Source organism: Stenella coeruleoalba (genome assembly GCF_951394435.1).
Source record: "Stenella coeruleoalba genome assembly, chromosome: 7".
Lineage (NCBI taxonomy): Eukaryota > Metazoa > Chordata > Mammalia > Artiodactyla > Delphinidae > Stenella > Stenella coeruleoalba.
Genome location: NC_137153.1, coordinates 87,253,018 through 87,272,208, shown reverse-complemented (window position 1 = coordinate 87,272,208; position 19,191 = coordinate 87,253,018). Strand labels below are relative to the sequence as shown.

General features: G+C 48.9%; 1 protein-coding gene across 1 annotated transcript in view; it reads left to right on the top strand.

Annotated features, from left to right (window-relative positions):
- Positions 1-19,191, top strand: part of PAX5 (paired box 5) — a 177,141-nt gene that overhangs the window by 50,492 nt on the left and 107,458 nt on the right. The window contains exon 6 of the mRNA XM_079926413.1: positions 5,409-5,584. Coding sequence (XP_079782539.1) covers positions 5,409-5,584 — 176 coding nt within the window. The remainder of the gene's footprint in view (positions 1-5,408; positions 5,585-19,191) is intronic.

Here is a 19,191-nt window from a genome sequence, read left to right as displayed (position 1 = left end):
ACTGCCCTGCCATGCTGAGGAGCAACTGTGAGGATAAAGGAGACTGTGTCAGGGCTCTGGCTTGGGCTGGGCTCTGCAGGGAAATGGGACTCTGAGAAAGGCCAGAGACTGACCCAGTAGCTCCAGCCTCCTTTCCTGGGCTCTGGAGCCGCCAGCTGGGGCTGCATCCCAAAGGCCATGATGCCAGAAGGAATTATGGAGATTCCTGTTTGTTTTTATTTTCTTTCTTCCCAGGGAGCATCTGCAGACATAAGGTACATGACGATTTTTAAAGAAACAAACCAGAACCCTCCAAGAAAAATGCAAAGCCCCTGAATCTGCTGTGCTCTGAAGAAAACGCAATGGGTTTATGATCTTTTAAGACACACAGGAGACAGCTTTCTCTTGACAGATGGGAATCTGAGGCTATTTTGCTTCCTCCCTCTTTGCGTGACCAGACCCGATTGTGTAAAGCCTTTAGCTTCAAAGCCAGGTTGTGAATAACATTGGTTTAACCTGAAATTTAAAGCCAGCATTTCTCTGCTCCCCGAGATGGAGCTTCCTGCCCCTTGCTCCCCTGAAGCTAGCTTCCAGAATGTTAATTCTACGAGCCATGGTTGACTAAGCCCAGCACTGGGTCTATTACATATTATTTGATTTGGAGTAGAAAAAAAGATTTAAAGATACCATGCCCCCTGTATACCTTTGTACTTTTGCCCATGTCTGTCCATATATTTAAACATACCATTCACATTGTGAGTTCAGATTTTTCTCCCTGGAATACAATGGGTCCGAATGCTTCTGGAGCCTGTCTCCAAGATCACATTCTCCATTGAAGTGAGGCAGCACCTTTGTGGATGAGAAACGCTATGGAAGCGTCCATTGGAGGCCTGGAGCTTCAGACCTGTCCTTGTGCAGGGTGTGATTTTCTGGTGTTCACTTTTGTAGCCATCTCTTTGCATGTAATCTGTTTCACTCATGCTCACCCACTGTCTGCCGTACCCAGAGATGGGTCAGCCATGTCCCTGGCCTTTGAGAACCATGAGCCTTTTTGTCAGAATATTTGTCTTGGTTGACACTTGCACCTTTACTGGTCTGATTATTTTTCAGTTAACATTTGCCTCTTCCACTGGATGTAACTCCACGAGGACAGGGCTGGGCCAGCTCATCACTCTGTGCCCAGCGTTAGCCCAGCGCCTGCTCTCTAAGGTTGGTTGAGAGAAGAATGAACCAATGAATGAATGAATGGGTCAAATGGAAGGACTGTGACTTTTACAGGCCAGACCTGCGGAGTGAAGGTGGTATTACTAATTTGTTTATTCCACAGATGTTCTCTGTGGAGGAGACAGAGATGAATTAATTGTGGTGTTTCTCCCCAAGGTAGCTGATAGTGCTATGTGAGAGTGAAGGGCCCAGGGGCTTGACTCCTAAGATGAGGGAGAAAGTGGTCAGATGGAGCAGTGACTGAGGCATGAAGGAAGACACCCTGGAGGAGGCGGCATGTGTGCGCATGATTAGTGTTCGTCCTGGCAACAGGGCCCACGCCAATGAGGAGTGATTTACCTTCCATATGGGCTCCGTGGATCACCTGTGGCTGACAGGCTGACTCTGGGCATCACCTCCAAATGTGCACACATGTAAAATTCATCTTGCCAGTTCCTAGTCTTTCCAGACCTGGGGAGCAGGGCTTAGAAAGCACAGCCTGATCTACAGGAACTAGCATTTCAGGCCCTGGGACTGAGAAATGTGGAGGGTGATTGCCTCCCCAGCCCCCTTCCGTGGCCCCCCTCCCCCCAGCGAGGCTCAGATGACCTCCGTGGCTATTGTGGCCTCTGTGGCTGCCTGAGAGGACCCCCGCCTGCCTCTCCAGAGTCTCCTGGGGTCTCTTCCTCCCACTCCCTCTGTCCCTTTCATCTCCTCTGCCTGGCACACCCCCTCCATCCCATCCCCCACTTTGTCCTGCTGACATCTTGTCCTCTGCTCTCAGTTCGAGCATGACTCCGCTTTGGGCGACTTCCCTGACTCCTCCCCGTGAGGTCATTACACATGGCCATTTGAATATATTTCTAGGCACTTTTCCTACTTATCACAGTTTGTAATCATATCTGTTTGTGTGAGCACTTGACTAAAGTGGGCTGCCCTTTCTAGTTTGCAAAGAGGGGCCTGTCTTGGTCATCGGTGTATCCTCTGTTTTGTGTTTGGTTTTTTAAAAATACTACCTGGTGCAGAGTAAACTCTTTATCAATATCTGTTAAATGAATGAATAAATGATCGTATATTTAGGAGTGCCCCAGGCCTTCTTAAGGAAATGACAGACTTTCTGTGCAAAGTGGCCGGTAGACTTCACCTCCTTCCTGAGGAGAGAAAGCAGGTGCAGGTGCTGGCAGGCGGGAGCAGTCCGAGGGGTCAGGATTGGGCCGAATGCCTGGAGAGGTGCCTCTTCCCAGCTCACAGTCCTCCATTCCGAGTCTCTGGGTCACCAAGACAGCCTGGACACTCTCCCGGGCTCCGCCCATGGTCCTGTGGCTGACTGTCGGAAGGCCAGAGTGGGACGCGGTGAGCCTTCCTTCTGGGAGACTCAGAGCAGGCCCCAGCGCGGCTGCCTGTGCTGAAGAATGCGCGGTGTCCTGCGGGGGCGCTGGTCCTCCAAGGACCCCCAGTGCATGCACTTGAGTCAGCATGTGCCCTGAGCCTTAACTCTGTGCCAGGGTCTCCCTGGTGACCGGACAGTGACCTTGCCCACAGGAGCCCTCAGCCAAGCCATCTCCTCAGAGCTTCCTCAGTGGAGGTACAGCTCTGCCTTTCCAGAGCTCTGAGCTGTGCACAGAGCCCAGCCTGTGAAGCCCATGGGAGAGGATATCAGCGTGAGGACCGGCTGGCTGCCAGGGAGAGGCCTCCTCCAGGGGCAGAGATGTGGAGTGTCTGAGGGGGCAGCCTGAGTGGGAGGGAAGAGGTGGGCACTGCCCAAGGGGGCTCAGCAGGGAGAAGCCTTGGCAGGAGACGTCAGGAGCTGGCAGATAGGAAGGAGCCTTTAATAGGGTCTGGCTGGTAGGATGGCGGCTGGGGACTATAAGTGAAGTTGGTGACCAGGGAAAAGTCTCCTAAAGTGGACGTGGTCTCTCTGATAGGGAGAGACTCAGTGGGAGCACTGGGGACCCAGGCCAAGGTCAAGCTTAGGTATCCTCTTGGGTCAAAATTGATCTGGGATCCATTTTCTCAGGGGCGTCCCAAGCCACCTCTAAAGGCCCTTCCTGTCGAGGATGCTGAGGTGCTCTGAGCTTTCAGCCGCCACAGGGGACTCTGAAAGGCCAGCACTCATGTGAATACCCAAAGCTGGTGTCTTTGTTCAAATGTCAGAGCCTGTATTGCAGTTGTCCTGGGTAGGACAGTTGGGGAAACACCAACCTGGGGCAGTGTCTCAGGGACACAATATCCCGCTGCTTCAAGCTCCTTGGTTCAACTTCCTTCCTCACATGGGTGGGGTTTTGACATGATGGATGAAGCCTAGGGTGGCAGTGGACTGGCAGGGTGGGGGGTGGGAGGGGGATTGGGCAAGGCCTTGGGTAAGGGCACCTGCCGGGGAGAGATCTGACACACGCTGGTTTCCCACGGGGGCTTCCCAATGGCAAAGGCAGGCCTCACCTCCGGGCCTGGCTTCCAGCAGTGTCTCTGGGCAGCCCTGCACGAGCAACTCGGTCCCAGAGGGCCCTGGGGAATGATGGCCCTGCAGGCCATTTCCTCACTGGACTCTTTCATCCTCCTTGTTTTCTCTCATTTTGAATGGTTCAAGCCCAAAGCTCACGAAAGATATTTCAACCGTTTAATTTTTAATTGATAATTCGTAGTATTTTCTTTGAAATGTAGGCATCATCACAGTGAAGAGCTAACAATACAGAACCCATAGAGAACTTAATCCTGTGCTTTCTTAGTAATTTACATTTTGTTGAATAGGCAATACATTTAAAGTTCTATAACGAAACAAAACAAAACAAGCATGCTTTGAAAAGTCTCCCTCCCCTTTGCCTCCATCCATTTAGCTCCTACCTCCCTGAATGGGTAACCACTCTAAATGTTTCTCGTGCTGCCTTCCAGAGCCATATATGTGTGTGTGTGTGTATACATATACACACACACACAATGTGTGTAAAGTCTTATTTTCTTCCTTTTTTACACAAAACATTGTATATATATTTTTTGATATATTTATTTATTTTATTTACTTATTTTTGGCTGTGTTGGGTCTTCATTGCTGCGCGCGGGCTACTCTTTGTTGCGGTGCATGGCCTTCTCATTGCCATGGCTTCTCTTGTTGCGGAGCACGGGCTCTAGGGCGCACGGGCTTCAGTAGTTGCAGCACACAGGCTCAGTAGTTGTGGCTCGCAGACTCTAGAGCACAGGCTCAGTAGTTGTGGCACATGAGCTTAGTTGCTCCGCGGCATGTGGGGTCTTCCGGGACCAGGGCTCGAACCCATGTCCCCTGCATTGGCAGGCGGATTCTTAACCACTGCACCACCAGGGAAGCCCAAAACGTTGTGTATTATACATGCTGTGCTGCATCTTGTTTATTTATTTTTCATTTAACGATGAATCTTGAAGATCTTTCCATATCAATTCACAGATGGAATCCTCTTTCCTTTTTGTTGCCATGCCGTATTCTACTGTGTGAGCATACCATAACTTATTTAACCAGCTCCTACAAATAAACTCTTGGGTTGTTTCCAGTCTTTTGCTACTAGAACCTTGCATATATATTACTTCCCATATGTGTAAGTCTAACTGTAAAACAATTTCCCAGAGGTACAATTGCTCTGTCAAAGGGAACTTGCATTTGTGATCTTGATAGATTTTATCAAATGGTCCATCACGGGTGTGTGACCGGTAGACTCCCATCAGAATTGTGTGAGAGCATCTGTTTCCTTGCAGCCTTCCTAACACAGTGTTTTGTTGGCTGGTCACATGATGTGGTGGCAGTTGTCCTGGGGAAGGGCGTCAGCTCTGGGACCAAACTATACCTCCAAGGGGATCTTCAGAGCAGAAGAGGCAGTAGCACCTGGTGGTTAAGCCTCTGAGTCAACCCAGGCTCCAGTCCTCAGGCAAATCAGTTAATCTCTCTAGGCCTCAACTTTCTTATCTGAAAAATGGGGGAAATAATGCCATCTACATAGGGTTCATTGCGAGAATTAGATACAATGACACATGCTTCATGCAGGGCCCGGCCTGTGACCGTGGGAAGCTGGCTCTGGCCTAACCAGCAGGGCAACCTTGGCCAAAGACCCCCGCGTCTGAGCCCCTGTTTGTTTCCTCTCTCATCAGGGGAGGAGCTGGGCTCGTGGGTCTCTCAGGCCCTCTTCCCAATCCAGGGTCTGACATGTCTTCCCCAGCAGCTTGCATGACCTGCACTCACCCCTCCTCTCTCATGCTCATCAAAGGTATTCAGGAGTCTCCTGTGCCGAACGGTCACTCACTGACGGGCAGAGATTTCCTCCGGAAGCAGATGCGGGGAGACCTGTTCACGCAGCAGCAGCTGGAGGTGCTGGACCGCGTGTTTGAGAGGCAGCACTACTCGGACATCTTCACCACTGCAGAGCCCATCAAGCCCGAGCAGGTATGCCCCCGACTCGCTGCCTCCACACCTGCCACCCTCACGCAGGCCTGGGTGACCCACCCAGAGGCATTCAGTGGGGAGTGGGTGAGAGTGCCAGCTTCTACTCAGAGCCGGGTTTCTCGTTCTCCGCCACACCTGGCCAGTGGCAGCATCCCACGAGGTCTGGAGCGTGTGTCTGGGGCTTCTTCAATTGCTTGCCCTGGTGCCTCCTCTCTCTGGCCGGCGGGGGGTTGTGCCGTGTCTGGCTGCTCTGCCAACTGCTGTGGGGTGGTGTCTTTTCCCAGGGCTCTTTGCACAGGGTGGTGTAATGATCTTCTGGGCCACTTGAGGTGGTCTTGGGTCATTATCCTGTCAGTCAGGGTGCAGGTGGAAATATGTAAGCACCGTCTGGCCATAAACCAGGTTATGATGACACTGGTGTGTCCCCTACTGTCAGCCTTCTCGTCACGTTGTCCTGTCATGCTTTTAGAACTGAATCCAAGAGTCTGGAAATAAGGAAGTGTCTCATTGGACAAACTCGCAGCTGGGTCATTTGCAAGAGAGGGAAGGAAGCAGGATGATCCCTTGCTGAGCTGCTCCCTGCTCTAACCTGGGCCGAGAAGCAGTCACTGCCTGTGGCTGCAGAGATGACATCAGAAAGGCTCTGCCCAGTGAGAGGCTCTTGGGGCCTGGATAAGGTCCCCCCAGTACCAGATTCGATTCAGGAGACTGTTTCCTGGTGCCCCGTCTGTGACAGGCTTTGGGCTGTATACCTCGCAGGCACGGGCGGCTCAGACTTGGCTCCTGCCTGCCGAGAGCTCCCACCTGGTGGGTGGGTCACAGAGGCCTGTGAGTAGTAACTTTCCCCAGCACTTGCTGGCTGGTCCTGGTGGGGAGGACTGGCCTGCTGAGCTTCCTCTACAGGCTAATTAGATGATGCTTCTGAAGTTTTCCCAAAGAGCCACTCAAAACAGCATAGGCTGCAGCACAGGCTCCTGTGGAGAGAATAGGTACTGGAGGGGACCTTGGACGGGGAGGAGTGAGCAAGGCCTCAGGGACCACCATCCTATGATAGTCTGGCTGTCTCTGTGCAGTTCCTATGAGGGCTCTCACAGACCATCTAGCTACTTTGTTTTCAGATGGGGAAACTGAGGCCCAGAGAGGTAAAGAGACTTGTCTAAGCCCACCCAGCAAGTCATGTATTCACTTAACAAACACTGATGAGTGTTTATTATGTGCAAGGCACGGAGCCAGTCACTAGGTACATGAGTGAACAAGACAGGCTTGGACCTGCCCTCAGGGAGCCTACAGACGTGTAGAAGAATCACAATAAAGAAGGATTACTCAAAGGGTCACGGATTACAGATGTACTAGGTGCTGAGGAGGGGATGTCTGAGGTGCTCTAAAGGTATAAAGCAGATGCTGAGCTAGCCTGGAGGCCACAATGGCTTATGCTGAGCCCCGAAGGGATGCGGTGGGGAGAACGTGCCTGGCAGAGGGAATAGCGAGTGCAAAGATCCTGAGGTCAGGGGGAGTGTGGCAGGAGTGAGGAATGGAAAGAAAGTGCTGCTGGGCTTCAGGGAATGGGCTGGGGAGGGTGGGAGGAGATTTTGGGGAGCTGGGCCTGGTCTCGTAGACTGTGCTCAGGATTTCAGTCTTTCTCCTGCAAGTTGAGTGACGCCTCCTCTGGGAATGACATAGTCATATGTGCTGGTAAGAGCTGATCTCACACGCTCTAGTTCCTGGGCTTCAGGGAGTCTGTTTCCATCACAGGCAGCCTCTCCCACTCAGAGCCCTTCGGAGAGATGGCCGAAGCCACATTCCATCTGACCCAGGAGGAGAAAGAAAAGAAACTCAACCCGGAACCTTCCTTGGATGAGGCCTACATTTCCCTCCAGAATCTGGGAGAAAAGTTACCTGCAAACCTTTGACAATATTACAGAATTTTAGAGCCAGCAGGGACTAAAGAAGCAAGCTATCAAACCCCTCATTTTCTAGAGGTCCAGAGAAAGGATAGGGTTCGTCTCAGGTCACCCAGCAAGCGAGGGCCATACCTCTGCACAAAACCTCTGGCATTTCTATTAAGCCCTTATGTACTTAATTCAGACATCAGGTGTTAGGGATTGGGTTTCCGTGTGTTTCATGTGATTCTCATGGAAACTCAGAGTCTAATCATAGTTCATACAGCGTGGAAGGCCCTGGAAGCCTGGGCAGACTATAGGGCTTCGTATGTGACAGGAGTCCATCCAGGTATCCATTCACTCACTTGCTCAGATGCTCAGATGCTCATTTATCCCGCGTATTTCTTACATGCTGGCTGTGAGCCTGGCACGGTGCCGGCACCCAGGGCAGGGAGGGCAGGATGAATCAGGCATCAGCTCAGCCTCCAGCCACACAGGTGCAGTGTGACATGGATTCAGAAGCTGCAAGGTGGGGGAGAAGGTTCTATGGACCCTGATGAATGGAGATGTTGCCTCTGCTGGGAGCACAGGGAGAAGTCATGCAGGAGGCGACATTAGGGGACAGGTCATTAGGCCCATGTAGAGATGGGCCTCAGGGGAGGAGACCTGAATCACAAACTCTGTTTCTAGCAGTGTGGCCATGCAGTGTCCTTCAGAATGACGCGGACACGCCGAGGGCCTGTCTGATCGTGTGGGTTCTGAGGCAGGGCCTGCCGATAGGATAATGACTGACTCAGTGCTTTCTGGTTAATCAGCTTCACCTCCCCGTAATGGGGTGTAATGAGGAGAGATGGGAGGTGAGGCCACGGGGCTGCCGGGCACACACGCAGGCACTGGACTATGAATGACATACCCTTGCTCCCCACTCCCAGTCACTTTGGACGAATGTCGGCCGAGCAAGGGGCCACAGGCTGGTAAGGGATGCGTCAAGGGTACGGGTTCCTTGAGCCCCTCGTGCCCGCTGGCGGCCTTGCCTTGTGAGCCCAGAGTGCATGGCGGCGGTGCCAGGAAGGGGCCCAGAGCTCTGTCTGCTGATACTGACCTCTCTTCCATTTGTGAACATCTGGTCTCCAAGGTCTAGTGGCAGTTTGTGGGGAAGAAAGATCGTGTGCCGGCCTTGGAGGTGGGGGAGTTTGACTTGAGACCGGCTTCTGCCCGGCGGGGCAAGTCACTTTTTCTCTGGACCTCCTATCTGGGACAGTAGTAATTGTGGTGGTGATAACAGCAGCACAGCAATAGCCTAACAATAGCGGCAGTGATCCTGTACAGTTTTCTAAGGTCTTTCACATCCATCCTCTCATCGGACTCTCCATGTAAATGCCTGCTACACAGGTTAAGCAAGATTTGTGAGCTCCATTTTACAGATTGGGACATTTTTTCCCAGACTGTTCACCCCATTTTCAGGCCCAAAGGGGACTCGTCGAGGATGCAGAGCTGGAATCTGACCTCAAGATCTTTTGTCCATCTTGTGCAAGATGGTTACATGGGCCTCCATGTCCCCAAACAATTCTAGGGGCCAGTTTTCTGACTGGCTGGCTTTCAGAACTGGCCTTTTGCAGCTAGAGTCCGCTGGTCATTGTAGAACCCTCAGATTCTTGCCATAGGCTTGGGTGGTCAAGTCCTCCTTAATCACCCACCCCTAACTGCCTAAGGGAAGAACATTCCTCTTCAGGGCCAGGCTGGAGTCCCACCTGTCACTTCCACGAGCTCAGAGCCCACCCTCACCTGGCTGCTTTTCCTGCCGAGATCTGCCCTGGGTGGGTGGGCCCAGGCTTCTCCCTTTTTTAAATAAATTTATTTATTTATTGGCTACGTTGGGTCTTCATTGCTGTGCTCAGGCTTTTTCTAGTTGTGGCGAGTGGGGGCTACTCTTCGTTGCTGTGTGCGGGCTTCTTACTGCGGTGGCTTCTCTTGTTGCGGAGCACGGGCTCTAGGCTCATGGGCTTCAGTAGTTGTGACACGCAGGCTCAGTAGTTGTGGCTCGCAGGCTCTAGAGCGCAGGCTCAGTAGTTGTGGCGCATGGGCTTAGTTGCTCTGCGGCATGTGGGATCTTCCCGGACCAGGGCTTGAACCTGTGTCCCCTGCATTGGCAGGCGGATTCTTAACCACTGCGCCACCAGGGAAGTTCCAGGCTTCTCCCTTTTATGTGGGAACTTAGTAAACCCTTGTCCCTGGGTGGAAGGAGTTAATATATACACACTCCTGGGGCAATGAAACACTTCCTTTTCAAAATGGTTATTGAAAAAGCAATTCTGTTTTCCCTACATGTGGAGTGAGTAAAAATCACCTTGGAGGAGAAGAGAAAAAAAAAAAAAAAGGAAACAACGGTGGGTGGTATGTGTGCGTGTGTTTCGAACAGTGGCATCTGTTTCAGTAAAAGTCGCATTGACGCTGTGGTGGGTGCTGAGCTCCTGGCAGGAGCTGGTCCCTCCTCTGGCCACCAGGAAGGCCGCCACCAAGCACAGCCTGCCGTATTTACTCTCGGCAGACTATTAACCAACACTAGGCTATTAATCTGGCTTTTGAGCCTTCACTAAAGCCCATAAAAGCTCACAGTTGTCAAATGGAGTTCATTTTAATTTCCTTTCAATCACAGTAAATTATTCAGGTGATAAATCAGCTGGAGCAGCCTCCTGGCTGTAATAGAAACCCTAATTCCTGGCTAATTATCCAGCCCATTGCTGCCAACAGATCAATACGGACGCAAAATGGAACAGGCCCAGGGCCCTCCCTCCCATCGGGCCAGAGACAGAAAGACAGCTGGGGAAGGGGGACGTGCTGCTGACCTCCCAGGAAGTTCAAAGGTCATGGAAGGTTAAACTGGGAGAAGTCCTGTCCCTTGTCTAACAGAGAAGTCACCAGAAATGCCTCCTGCTCTCATAAGCTGCTTTGCCCTCTGAACGGTGGCATTTCTCCAGGCTGGTGGGCCTGGGGCTGAGCATTGCCTACTCTTGTGGGTGTCCTCCTCCTGGGAAGGGGCTGGTTTGTGTTTCTGAGCATGATTGAGCTTGGTCATCAGAGATGGCTTGAACCCTCCCTGAGTCAGAAAAAGGGCTGGGGACTGTGGGGAAAAAGATGAGGTGGTAGACATGCTTTCCTTCTTCAGGGAGCTCCAGGAGAGAGGGTAGGGAGAGAAGGGAGCGAGGAGACAGGTGTGCCAGGCTAAGAATGGGGGAAGGCTTCCTGGAGGAGGTGTCATTCGTGCTGTGCCTTGAGGGATGGGCAGAATCCAGCTCTGTGGAGAAGGTAGAGTTGGTTGGAGAGGGCATTCTAGGCAGAAGGAGCGGCACGGATGAAGGCGTGGAGGAGTGCAAGTACAGCAGGGAACTGCAGGCTGGTCTAGGTGGTTGGAATATGGGCTGAGTGCAAGAAAGTCAGAGACAGAGGGGCTGGAGAAGCAGGAGGACCCTAAACCCCAGAGGGCTGGAATGTGGAGGTGAGGAGGTTTGGCTTTGCTTTGGGGGCAGTTGCCCTGAAGGGCCCCGAGTCTGTAGCCTGGACTAGTCTGCTCTCCTGGAAGCAACCTTCAGTGGGGCTCCTGCCTCTTGTCCTGTCCCTGCTGCACTGTTGGCTTTCTCTTCCTGAAGCTCATCCTCACATACTAGCCCCTCGTGGTTTCCCACTGCTCAAAACCTCAATCCCAGCTCTTCATCTCCCGCATGACCCTTCACCACTCCCACAGCCCTCTGCTTGCCTACAAGATGCTCTGTCTGAAGCCGGGCCTAACCCCTCACTACTCCACATGGGCTGGGCTCCTCCTGTCCGAGGGGGCCACAGACGATGGGCTGGCGTGTGCATGTGTGTGCGTGCGTGCCTGTGTGTATGCGTGGGCACGGGAACCCCAGGGATGGCTCTGAGCATGCAGGGTGGCAGGGACTGCGGTTATTATTACTTTCTTGATGTTGTTGTTCTCACTCCAAACTCCTGCTCACAGTTTCTCCAAATGGAACATTCTTTCAGTCTGTTTCTAAATCTATGCAGTCCAGCCCCAGCAGGAGTCCTGCCTGCCCTGGGAGGCCCTCATTGACCCACTTAGCCTGCACTGACTTACCTCTTGTCTGAGTTCATAAACGCACTGTGTTCTAATCATTACTGTAGTAATTGTTGTAGCGACTGTGTATTCATTTCTTACCATGGGCCTGGCTCTGTTCTGAGGAGAACACTTCTAGCCCCATCTCATTCCAAAGTCACAGAGCTCCTATTATCCCCGCTGTGCAGACAGGACAGCTGAGGCTTGGTGAGATCAGTGCAATGACTCAGCCACAGGGCACAGTGAGTGTGGAGCCAAGTCGGAAGCCAGGTCCAGAGTCCAGGCTGGTAGCCACTGGGTTACCCCCAGTTGTAGCACAATCAGGCTGTCCACTGATTCTTCTGGGTGGGCAGTGTCCTACAGATACACCCTGAGGGTCCAGTCGGCTCACCCTGCGAGCTGTGCATGAATTAGGAAGTGCTGGGTCTGCCCGCAAACCAAGGTGGTCTCTGGAGGTATGAACCAAAGTCGGGGCAGTGACTGTCCCCTTCTACTCTGTGCTAGCTGTGCTCCTCTCTCCCTGCCCTTCCCCTCGTAGGGCTGTGCTCAGGGCCAGGCTCCTCCACTGCAGACAAAATAGAGTTTGCTCAGAAGAGGTGATTAAAAATCTTACCTAGGGGCTTCCCTGGTGGCTCAGTGGTTGAGAGTCCGCCTGCCGATGTAGGGGACACGGGTTCGTGCCCCAGTCCGGGAGGATCCCACGTGCCGCGGAATGGCTGGGCCCGTGAGCCATGGCCGCTGAGCCTGTGCGTCCGGAGCCTGTGCTCCACAACAGGAGAGGCCACAACAGTGAGAGGCCCGCGTACCACAAAAAAAAAAAAAAAATCTTGGAGGGATGACTGGAGAAATTAGGGCTGTTTGGTATGAAGAAGGGAAGACTTGGGGGTGTGAGCAGGGAAGGAAACAAGCTAAGAGAACTTTCTAATAGCCCAAGCTTTCTCACAGTGGAGTGGGCTTCCTTGGGAAGTAGTGAGCTTCCCGTCACTGGAGGAATATAAGGAGAATCTATCCTTTTTCATATATGCTGTATTAAAAGTTTAAGAATCCACAGAGATGGGAGATTGGGATGGATATATACACACTACTATATATAAAATAGATAACTAATAAGGACCTACTGTATAGCACAGGGAACTCTACTCAATACTATGTAATGACCTATATGGGAAAGAATCTAAAAAAAGAGTGGATATAAGTGTATGTATAACTGAATCACTGTGCTGTACACATGAAACTAAAGCAACATTGTAAATCAACTATATACCCCAATTAAAAAAAAAAGAATCCATGGAGGGCTTGATTAGCTAAAAGTCAAGGTCCTTCCAACCTGAAAGAATGATTCTAAGGTAAGAAGAGTGAGAAGGTCCACTGGGAAGAGGGGAAACAGTAGGAGAGGCAACAAAAGGAGAAGACCTTTCATGCTGCAGCATGGCAAGGACACTGAAGGGCGGCTTCCCCTCAGGGATCCTCACTAGGGTAGGCAGAGAGGCCTGGGTCACGGGGGTCATGGCTCTGAGCAGTGAAGGGCTGGAGGCTGCAAGGTCTTGGGAGGCCAATGATGAGTCCAGCTCCTCCAGTGCACAGAGCAGGGCTGGGGTTTCTGGTGAAGACACCAGGGCCAGAAGTCTGGATACCAGTGGCTGGTGCCAGCCTCAGGGCCCACACACAGTACCAGCATCCTCTGCCCAGGAGTTCACGGCCAGACGTCCCGGGAGTAGGGAGTGGAGCGGAGGATTAAACAGTGTCCTGCCAGCAGGTGCCACTGCCTGCAGGGGGGCTGGCAGAGTGTGAGGCATAATTGAAGGTAGAGGAATTACTAATTTAAAAACCCCGAGGGCTTCCCTGGTGGCGCAGTGGTTGAGAGTCCGCCTGCTGATGCAGGGGACACGGGTTCGTGCCCCGGTCCGGGAAGATCCCACATGCCGTGGAGCGGCTGGGCCCGTGAGCCATGGCTGCTGAGCCTGTGCGTCCGTAGCCTGTGCTCCGCAAAGGGAGAGGCCACAATAGTGAGAGGCCCGCGTACGGCGAAAAAAAAAACAAACCCCCCCCCCCGCGATAAACTTTCACATAGCCTTCTTGCTCCCAGCGACCCTAAGAGGTAGAGTGTATGCAGTATAATCTTCATGTGGCAGATGAGGAAACTGAGGCAGAGACAGATTAAAGTAACATGCCCCAAATGATGTACCTAGTAAGACTGCCACATTCCCTGCTTCCTGCCTTTTGTGGGTGTAGACAGTTCTCTGGAGTCAGCTCCCTGACCCCTGCAGGTGTAGACATCTGAGTGACTGATTTCATTCAGCAAATATTTATGGAGTACCTGCTCTGTGCCAAGTACTGCGCTAAGTGCTGAGGACACAGCAGCAACAAAGATGTGGTTCCTAGAATTTACCCAATAGCAATGGAGACAGATTCTTTTTTTTAATAAACTTATTTATTGGCTGCATTGGGTCCTCGTTGCTGCGTGCAGGCTTTCTCCAGTTGCGGTGAGCGGGGGCTACTCTTCCTTGCAGTGCGTGGGCTTCTCATTGCAGTGGCTTCTCTTGTTGCGGAGCACGGGCTCTAGGCACATGGGCTTCAGTAGTTGTGGTACGTGGGCTCAGTAGTTGTGGCTCGCGGGCTCTAGAGCACAGGCTCAGTAGTTGTGGTGCACGGGCTTAGTTGCTCCGCGGCATGGGGGATCTTCCTGGACCAGGGCTCGAACCCATGTCCCTGCATTGGTACAGTTTATCATTACCAGTAATTACAGAACATGATGGGTGCTGTGAAGAGACAGAGCAGGGTGTGCTGAGAGTAAAGAGTGGGACCTCATTTAGATGGGAGGTCAGGAATGTCTATCTGAGGATGGCGCCTTTGAGCTCAAGATAGGGAAGGGTGGTGGGAACAGTGTCCCAGGCAGAAGGAACAGCCTGAATGAAGACCTGAGGCTGGAAAGTAACCAAAAGATGTCCCGTGGGTAAGCATGGTATGTGGTATGTGGTACAGTCAGGGAGGTGGTGGGGGACGGCTGTGAGGGGACTTGCGGACCAGGGCCAGGGGCTTGGGTTTTATCGTGAAAGTAAGGAGAAGCCTCTGCAAGATTTTAATCCAGGGACTAGCAGGATCTAATCCAATATGGATTAGAAGATTATTCTGGCTGCTGTGAGGAGACTTGGAGTGTTGGTAGGCTATTGCCAAGGTGCAGACAATGTCACTGCATCCCTGGAAATCGTTGCCTGCCCTGTCTGGGGCTGACCTTCTCTCCAGTCCATGGCAGCGCCCATGAGAGGAGCTAGAGGAGGGTGGAGAGAGTGGTAGTGGCAGGAGAAGGGCAAGAATTCTCTACCCAGTTCTTCCCAGGATGAGAGGGGCTAGAATCCTGAACACTGAGATGCTTAAGCGAGATTTAACTTGGATATCATCTTGCCTTTGAAATGAGATAATGACAAGTCTTATGCTGGAATTCTTGCTTCCTAGATCTCTAGAGGTACTGGGTGCCTCTATACCAGCCATACTGTCCCTTATCCTTCTACTGTCATCATCTCAAAGTGACCCAAGGGTGAAAATTACATGGACTATGTGGGATCTCAGCTTTGCTCTGAGGATCTTGCCCGAAGAGGCCCAATTTTCTGCCCAAGAAAAATCATGCCTGTTTTGCAAGACTGGGGAATGTTTGAGGGAACACTGAGGAAGTTGCCATAGTGTAAAAGCATGGGATGGACCGCTGGGCTTTCATAATGGCTCTTGGGCTAGTCACTTCTCTCTGGGTCATGGTTTCTGCATTTGGGGTGGGGGATTAGCCTGTGTCATCCTTGAGACGCATTCTAGCTCTAACATTCTGTGAGAGCTAAAACAAATTGGGAATTCATCTCTTATTTTTTTTTTATGGTTTTCATTAAAGTGTTTTTTTTTAACATCTTTATGGGGTATAATTGCTTTACAATGGTGTGTTAGTTTCTGCTTTGTAACAAAGTGAATCAGTTATACATATATGTATGTTCCCTCATCTCTTATTTTTATTTTGACTTGTTTACATTTTTTTTTCCTGTCTGTTCCACTCTTTTAGATGACAGGCAAATTCTGTATATGTGGGGTTTAAAGATTACAAGTGAATTGTCAAAGAGCTGCCGGCACCTTGCTGGGTTGTTCTTTCATTCATTTATTCATTCATTCATCCAAGAAACTTTTACAGATGTGCCATGTCAGTGACATTGACCACCTGTACTGTGCTGTGTGGCATTAAGTAACAGCAATAGATGTAGCCAAAGGTACTATGTGAAAACTGATTTTTGGGTAGAGATATTTCCCCCTAAACAATGCTAACCAATACTTGCAATAAAGAAAGACAAAAACGCTAGCAGAATAGGTAATTCCAGTCCTACAGCTTATTTGTCTTGAGAGTGCACCACAAGTTTGGCTTAAGGAATTTGGCTATTCACAAAGCTCTTTAAAAAAATGCAAACATTGGGCTTCCCTGGTGGTGCAGTGGTTGAGAGTCCGCCTGCCGATGCTAGGGGACACGGGTTTGTGCCCCAGTCCAGGAAGATCCCACATGCCGCGGAGCGACTGGGCCCGTGAGCCATGGCCGCTGAGCCTGTGCATCTGGAGCCTGTGCTCCGCAAAGGGAGAGGCCACAACAGTGAGAGGCCCGTGTACAGCAAAAAAAAAAAAAAAAAAAAGAGCAAACATTATTTTGTAAATTACAAAAACCAAAAAAACCTCCATAGAGTTTTTCATTCTGATAACAAGGTCTGACCTATCCCATCTTAAACAATAGAAATACTGGATCAAGTATAACAATGAAAAAAATATATATCTAAATACCTAAATACATATATATATATATGTCTTTGAGGTTTAAATAAAGAGAGCGAAATCCTCTGGCGCTGGAAATTTAGAAGGAACTCAGAGCCAGAATTCTACATGCATGAGCTAATGTCCCAGCGGCCCAGGATATTGTTCCTAGTGAACAGGGGCTGGAGTTTTGATGCTGGTGTTAAGACAGAAGATACACTCTTAGACCTATGTAATATGGGAGTTGAAACTGAAACTCTTGCTAAAAACTTGAAACCTGGAAGGACCATACTTTCCATGAAATGAACAGTAGGCTGAGGGAAGCAGCAAGGAAACTTGATTCTGTATGAGACTCAGGGGAGAACCAAAGTTTCCTATGACAAGTTGAAATCCAACTATGGCACATACAGGTGTTGCATCTCACTTTATATTACTCGCAAGAAACCCAAGAAGAGAAATTAATATAAAAACTGGGCTCATGTCAGTGAAATTCTTGAGATGCCGAGCAGAAGCACATGAAAAGTTCTCATCTGGATACTTTCACAGTCCATTACGTATGATGTGCCTACAGAGTTAATGTTAATTACTGAAGATGAGCTCACAATTAAAAAATTGCAAACCACAGAAGGGCAAGTCAGGAGACATAACCAGGAAAATTAGTACTCCAAGAACCTAAAATACCAGGCAATCTGAAAGAGACAATAAAATGACTAAAGAGATGAAAAAAGGACTAGAAACATTAAAAAAGAACAAAACAACATGAAAAAAGAATAAGCAGATTAGGAAAAGAACCAAATAAATTCTCTAAAAATAAAAAATTTTGTCATCAAAGTTAAAAATTCAATTGATGGGTTAAATAACAGGGTAAGACACAGCTGAATAGAAAATTAGTGATTTGGGAGACAGAACTGAGGAATTTGTCAGGAATGCAGTATAGAAATCTAAAGAGTTGGGAAATATGAAAGAGAGGGTAAGAGATAAAACACTATTTCATGAGAAGGTCCAATATACATCTAATAGTTGCTCTGGAAAAGTAAATAGAAAAAACAGAGATGAGGCAACATTCGAAAAAATAACAGTTAAGGAACTTATAGAACTGTTGCAAGACACGTCATTAGATTGAGGAAGCATACTAAATCCCACACAAGTTGAATAACAATAAATGCACATCTAGGCAAAGCTATAGTAAAATTGAAGAACATCAAAGACAAAGAGAAAATTAAAAGCAACCAGAGAGAAAGTATAACTTTTAGATTGACAGGATACTTTTTAAAGCATCAATAGAAGTCAGAAGACAATAGAAAATGTCTTCAAATGTTAAGAGATAATAACAATTGATATATCCTCAGATAAATGATCACTTAATAACAAAGGAAAATAAAAACATTTTAAGACAAAGGAGAGTTTACCACTTACACACTCTTGCTGAGCTGCTAAACAATGTACTTCAGTAAGAAGGATATGAGAGACTTCCAGTTTTGGCTCTGATGTATAAGGAACTTGGGAGTCATCATTCCCATATTTGCAACAAGAAATAAAGCTGAGCAAACTGAACAACAACTATTCTCGACCCATCAGAGAATTAAGGTTGCAGGGCAAACAGCTACAGCAAAATCTGGAAAGACAGGAGAATACAGAGAGTTACAGCTAAGATCTGCCAGATTAACATAAAACCTCATACTAAAGGCCTATTTACCTCAGTTTCTGTACCCTGTCTGTACATGGTGTCCAGCTTTCAAAAAAAGTTAGGCAAGAAAAAAACACAGTCTGAAGAGACAAAGTAAGCATCAGAACCGGACTCAGCTATGACAGAGATTTGAGAATTATTAGACAGGGAATTTAAAATAACTATGATTGATATGTTTAGGGCTCTACTGGAAAAAGTAGACAGCATGGAAGAACAGATTGACACTGTAAACAGAGAGATGGAAACGCTAAGAAAGAATTAAAAAGATGCTAGAAATTTAAAAAAATACAGTGACAAAAATAAAGAAGCCCTTTGATGGGTTCATCCATAGATTGGACACAGTCAAGTAAGAAGTCAGTAAACTTGAAGACATTTCAAAAGAAACTTCCCAAAATGAAATACAAAAGAAAAAAAAAAGAGTGAAAAAGCAAAGGCAGGGGTGGGATGAGTCAGGAGATTGGGATTGACACATATACACTAATATGTATAAAATAGATGACTAATTAGAACCTGCTGTATAGCACAGGGAATCTATGTAGTGCTCTGTGGTGACCTAAATGGGAAGGAAATCCAAACAAGAGGAGATATATGTATACATATGGCTGATTCACTTCACTGTACAGTAGAAACTAACACAACATTGTAAAACAACTATACCCCAATAAAAATAAAAAAAGAAAAAGAAAAAGCAAAGGCACAAACCAAAAACCAGAACAGAACACAATCCAAGAATTATGGGATAATTTTGAGAGGAGTAACATGTGCATAATTGGAATATCAGAGGGAGAAAAGAGAATGAAGAAGAAATATTTCAAGCAGTAATGGCCAAGAACTTTCCAAAATTCAGTCAGATAATCAAACCACAGATGTGGGAAATTCAGAAAATGCCAAGCAGTAGGTGTAAATATCAAAATATTTAAACCTACACATATTGTTTTCAAACATCAGAAAACCTAAGACAGAGAAAAACCTTGAAAGAAGCTGGAGGGGGAAAAACACCTTACGTAAAGAAGAACAAGGATAAGAGTCACAGTGGATATCATGTCAGAAACCATGTAAACAGGAAGAGAGTGGAGTGAAATATTTAAAGCACTGAAAGGAAAACCCCACCAACCTAGAACTCGATATCTTGGAAAATTGTACCCCCAAAATGAAGGAAAAATGAAGACTTTCTGTCAAA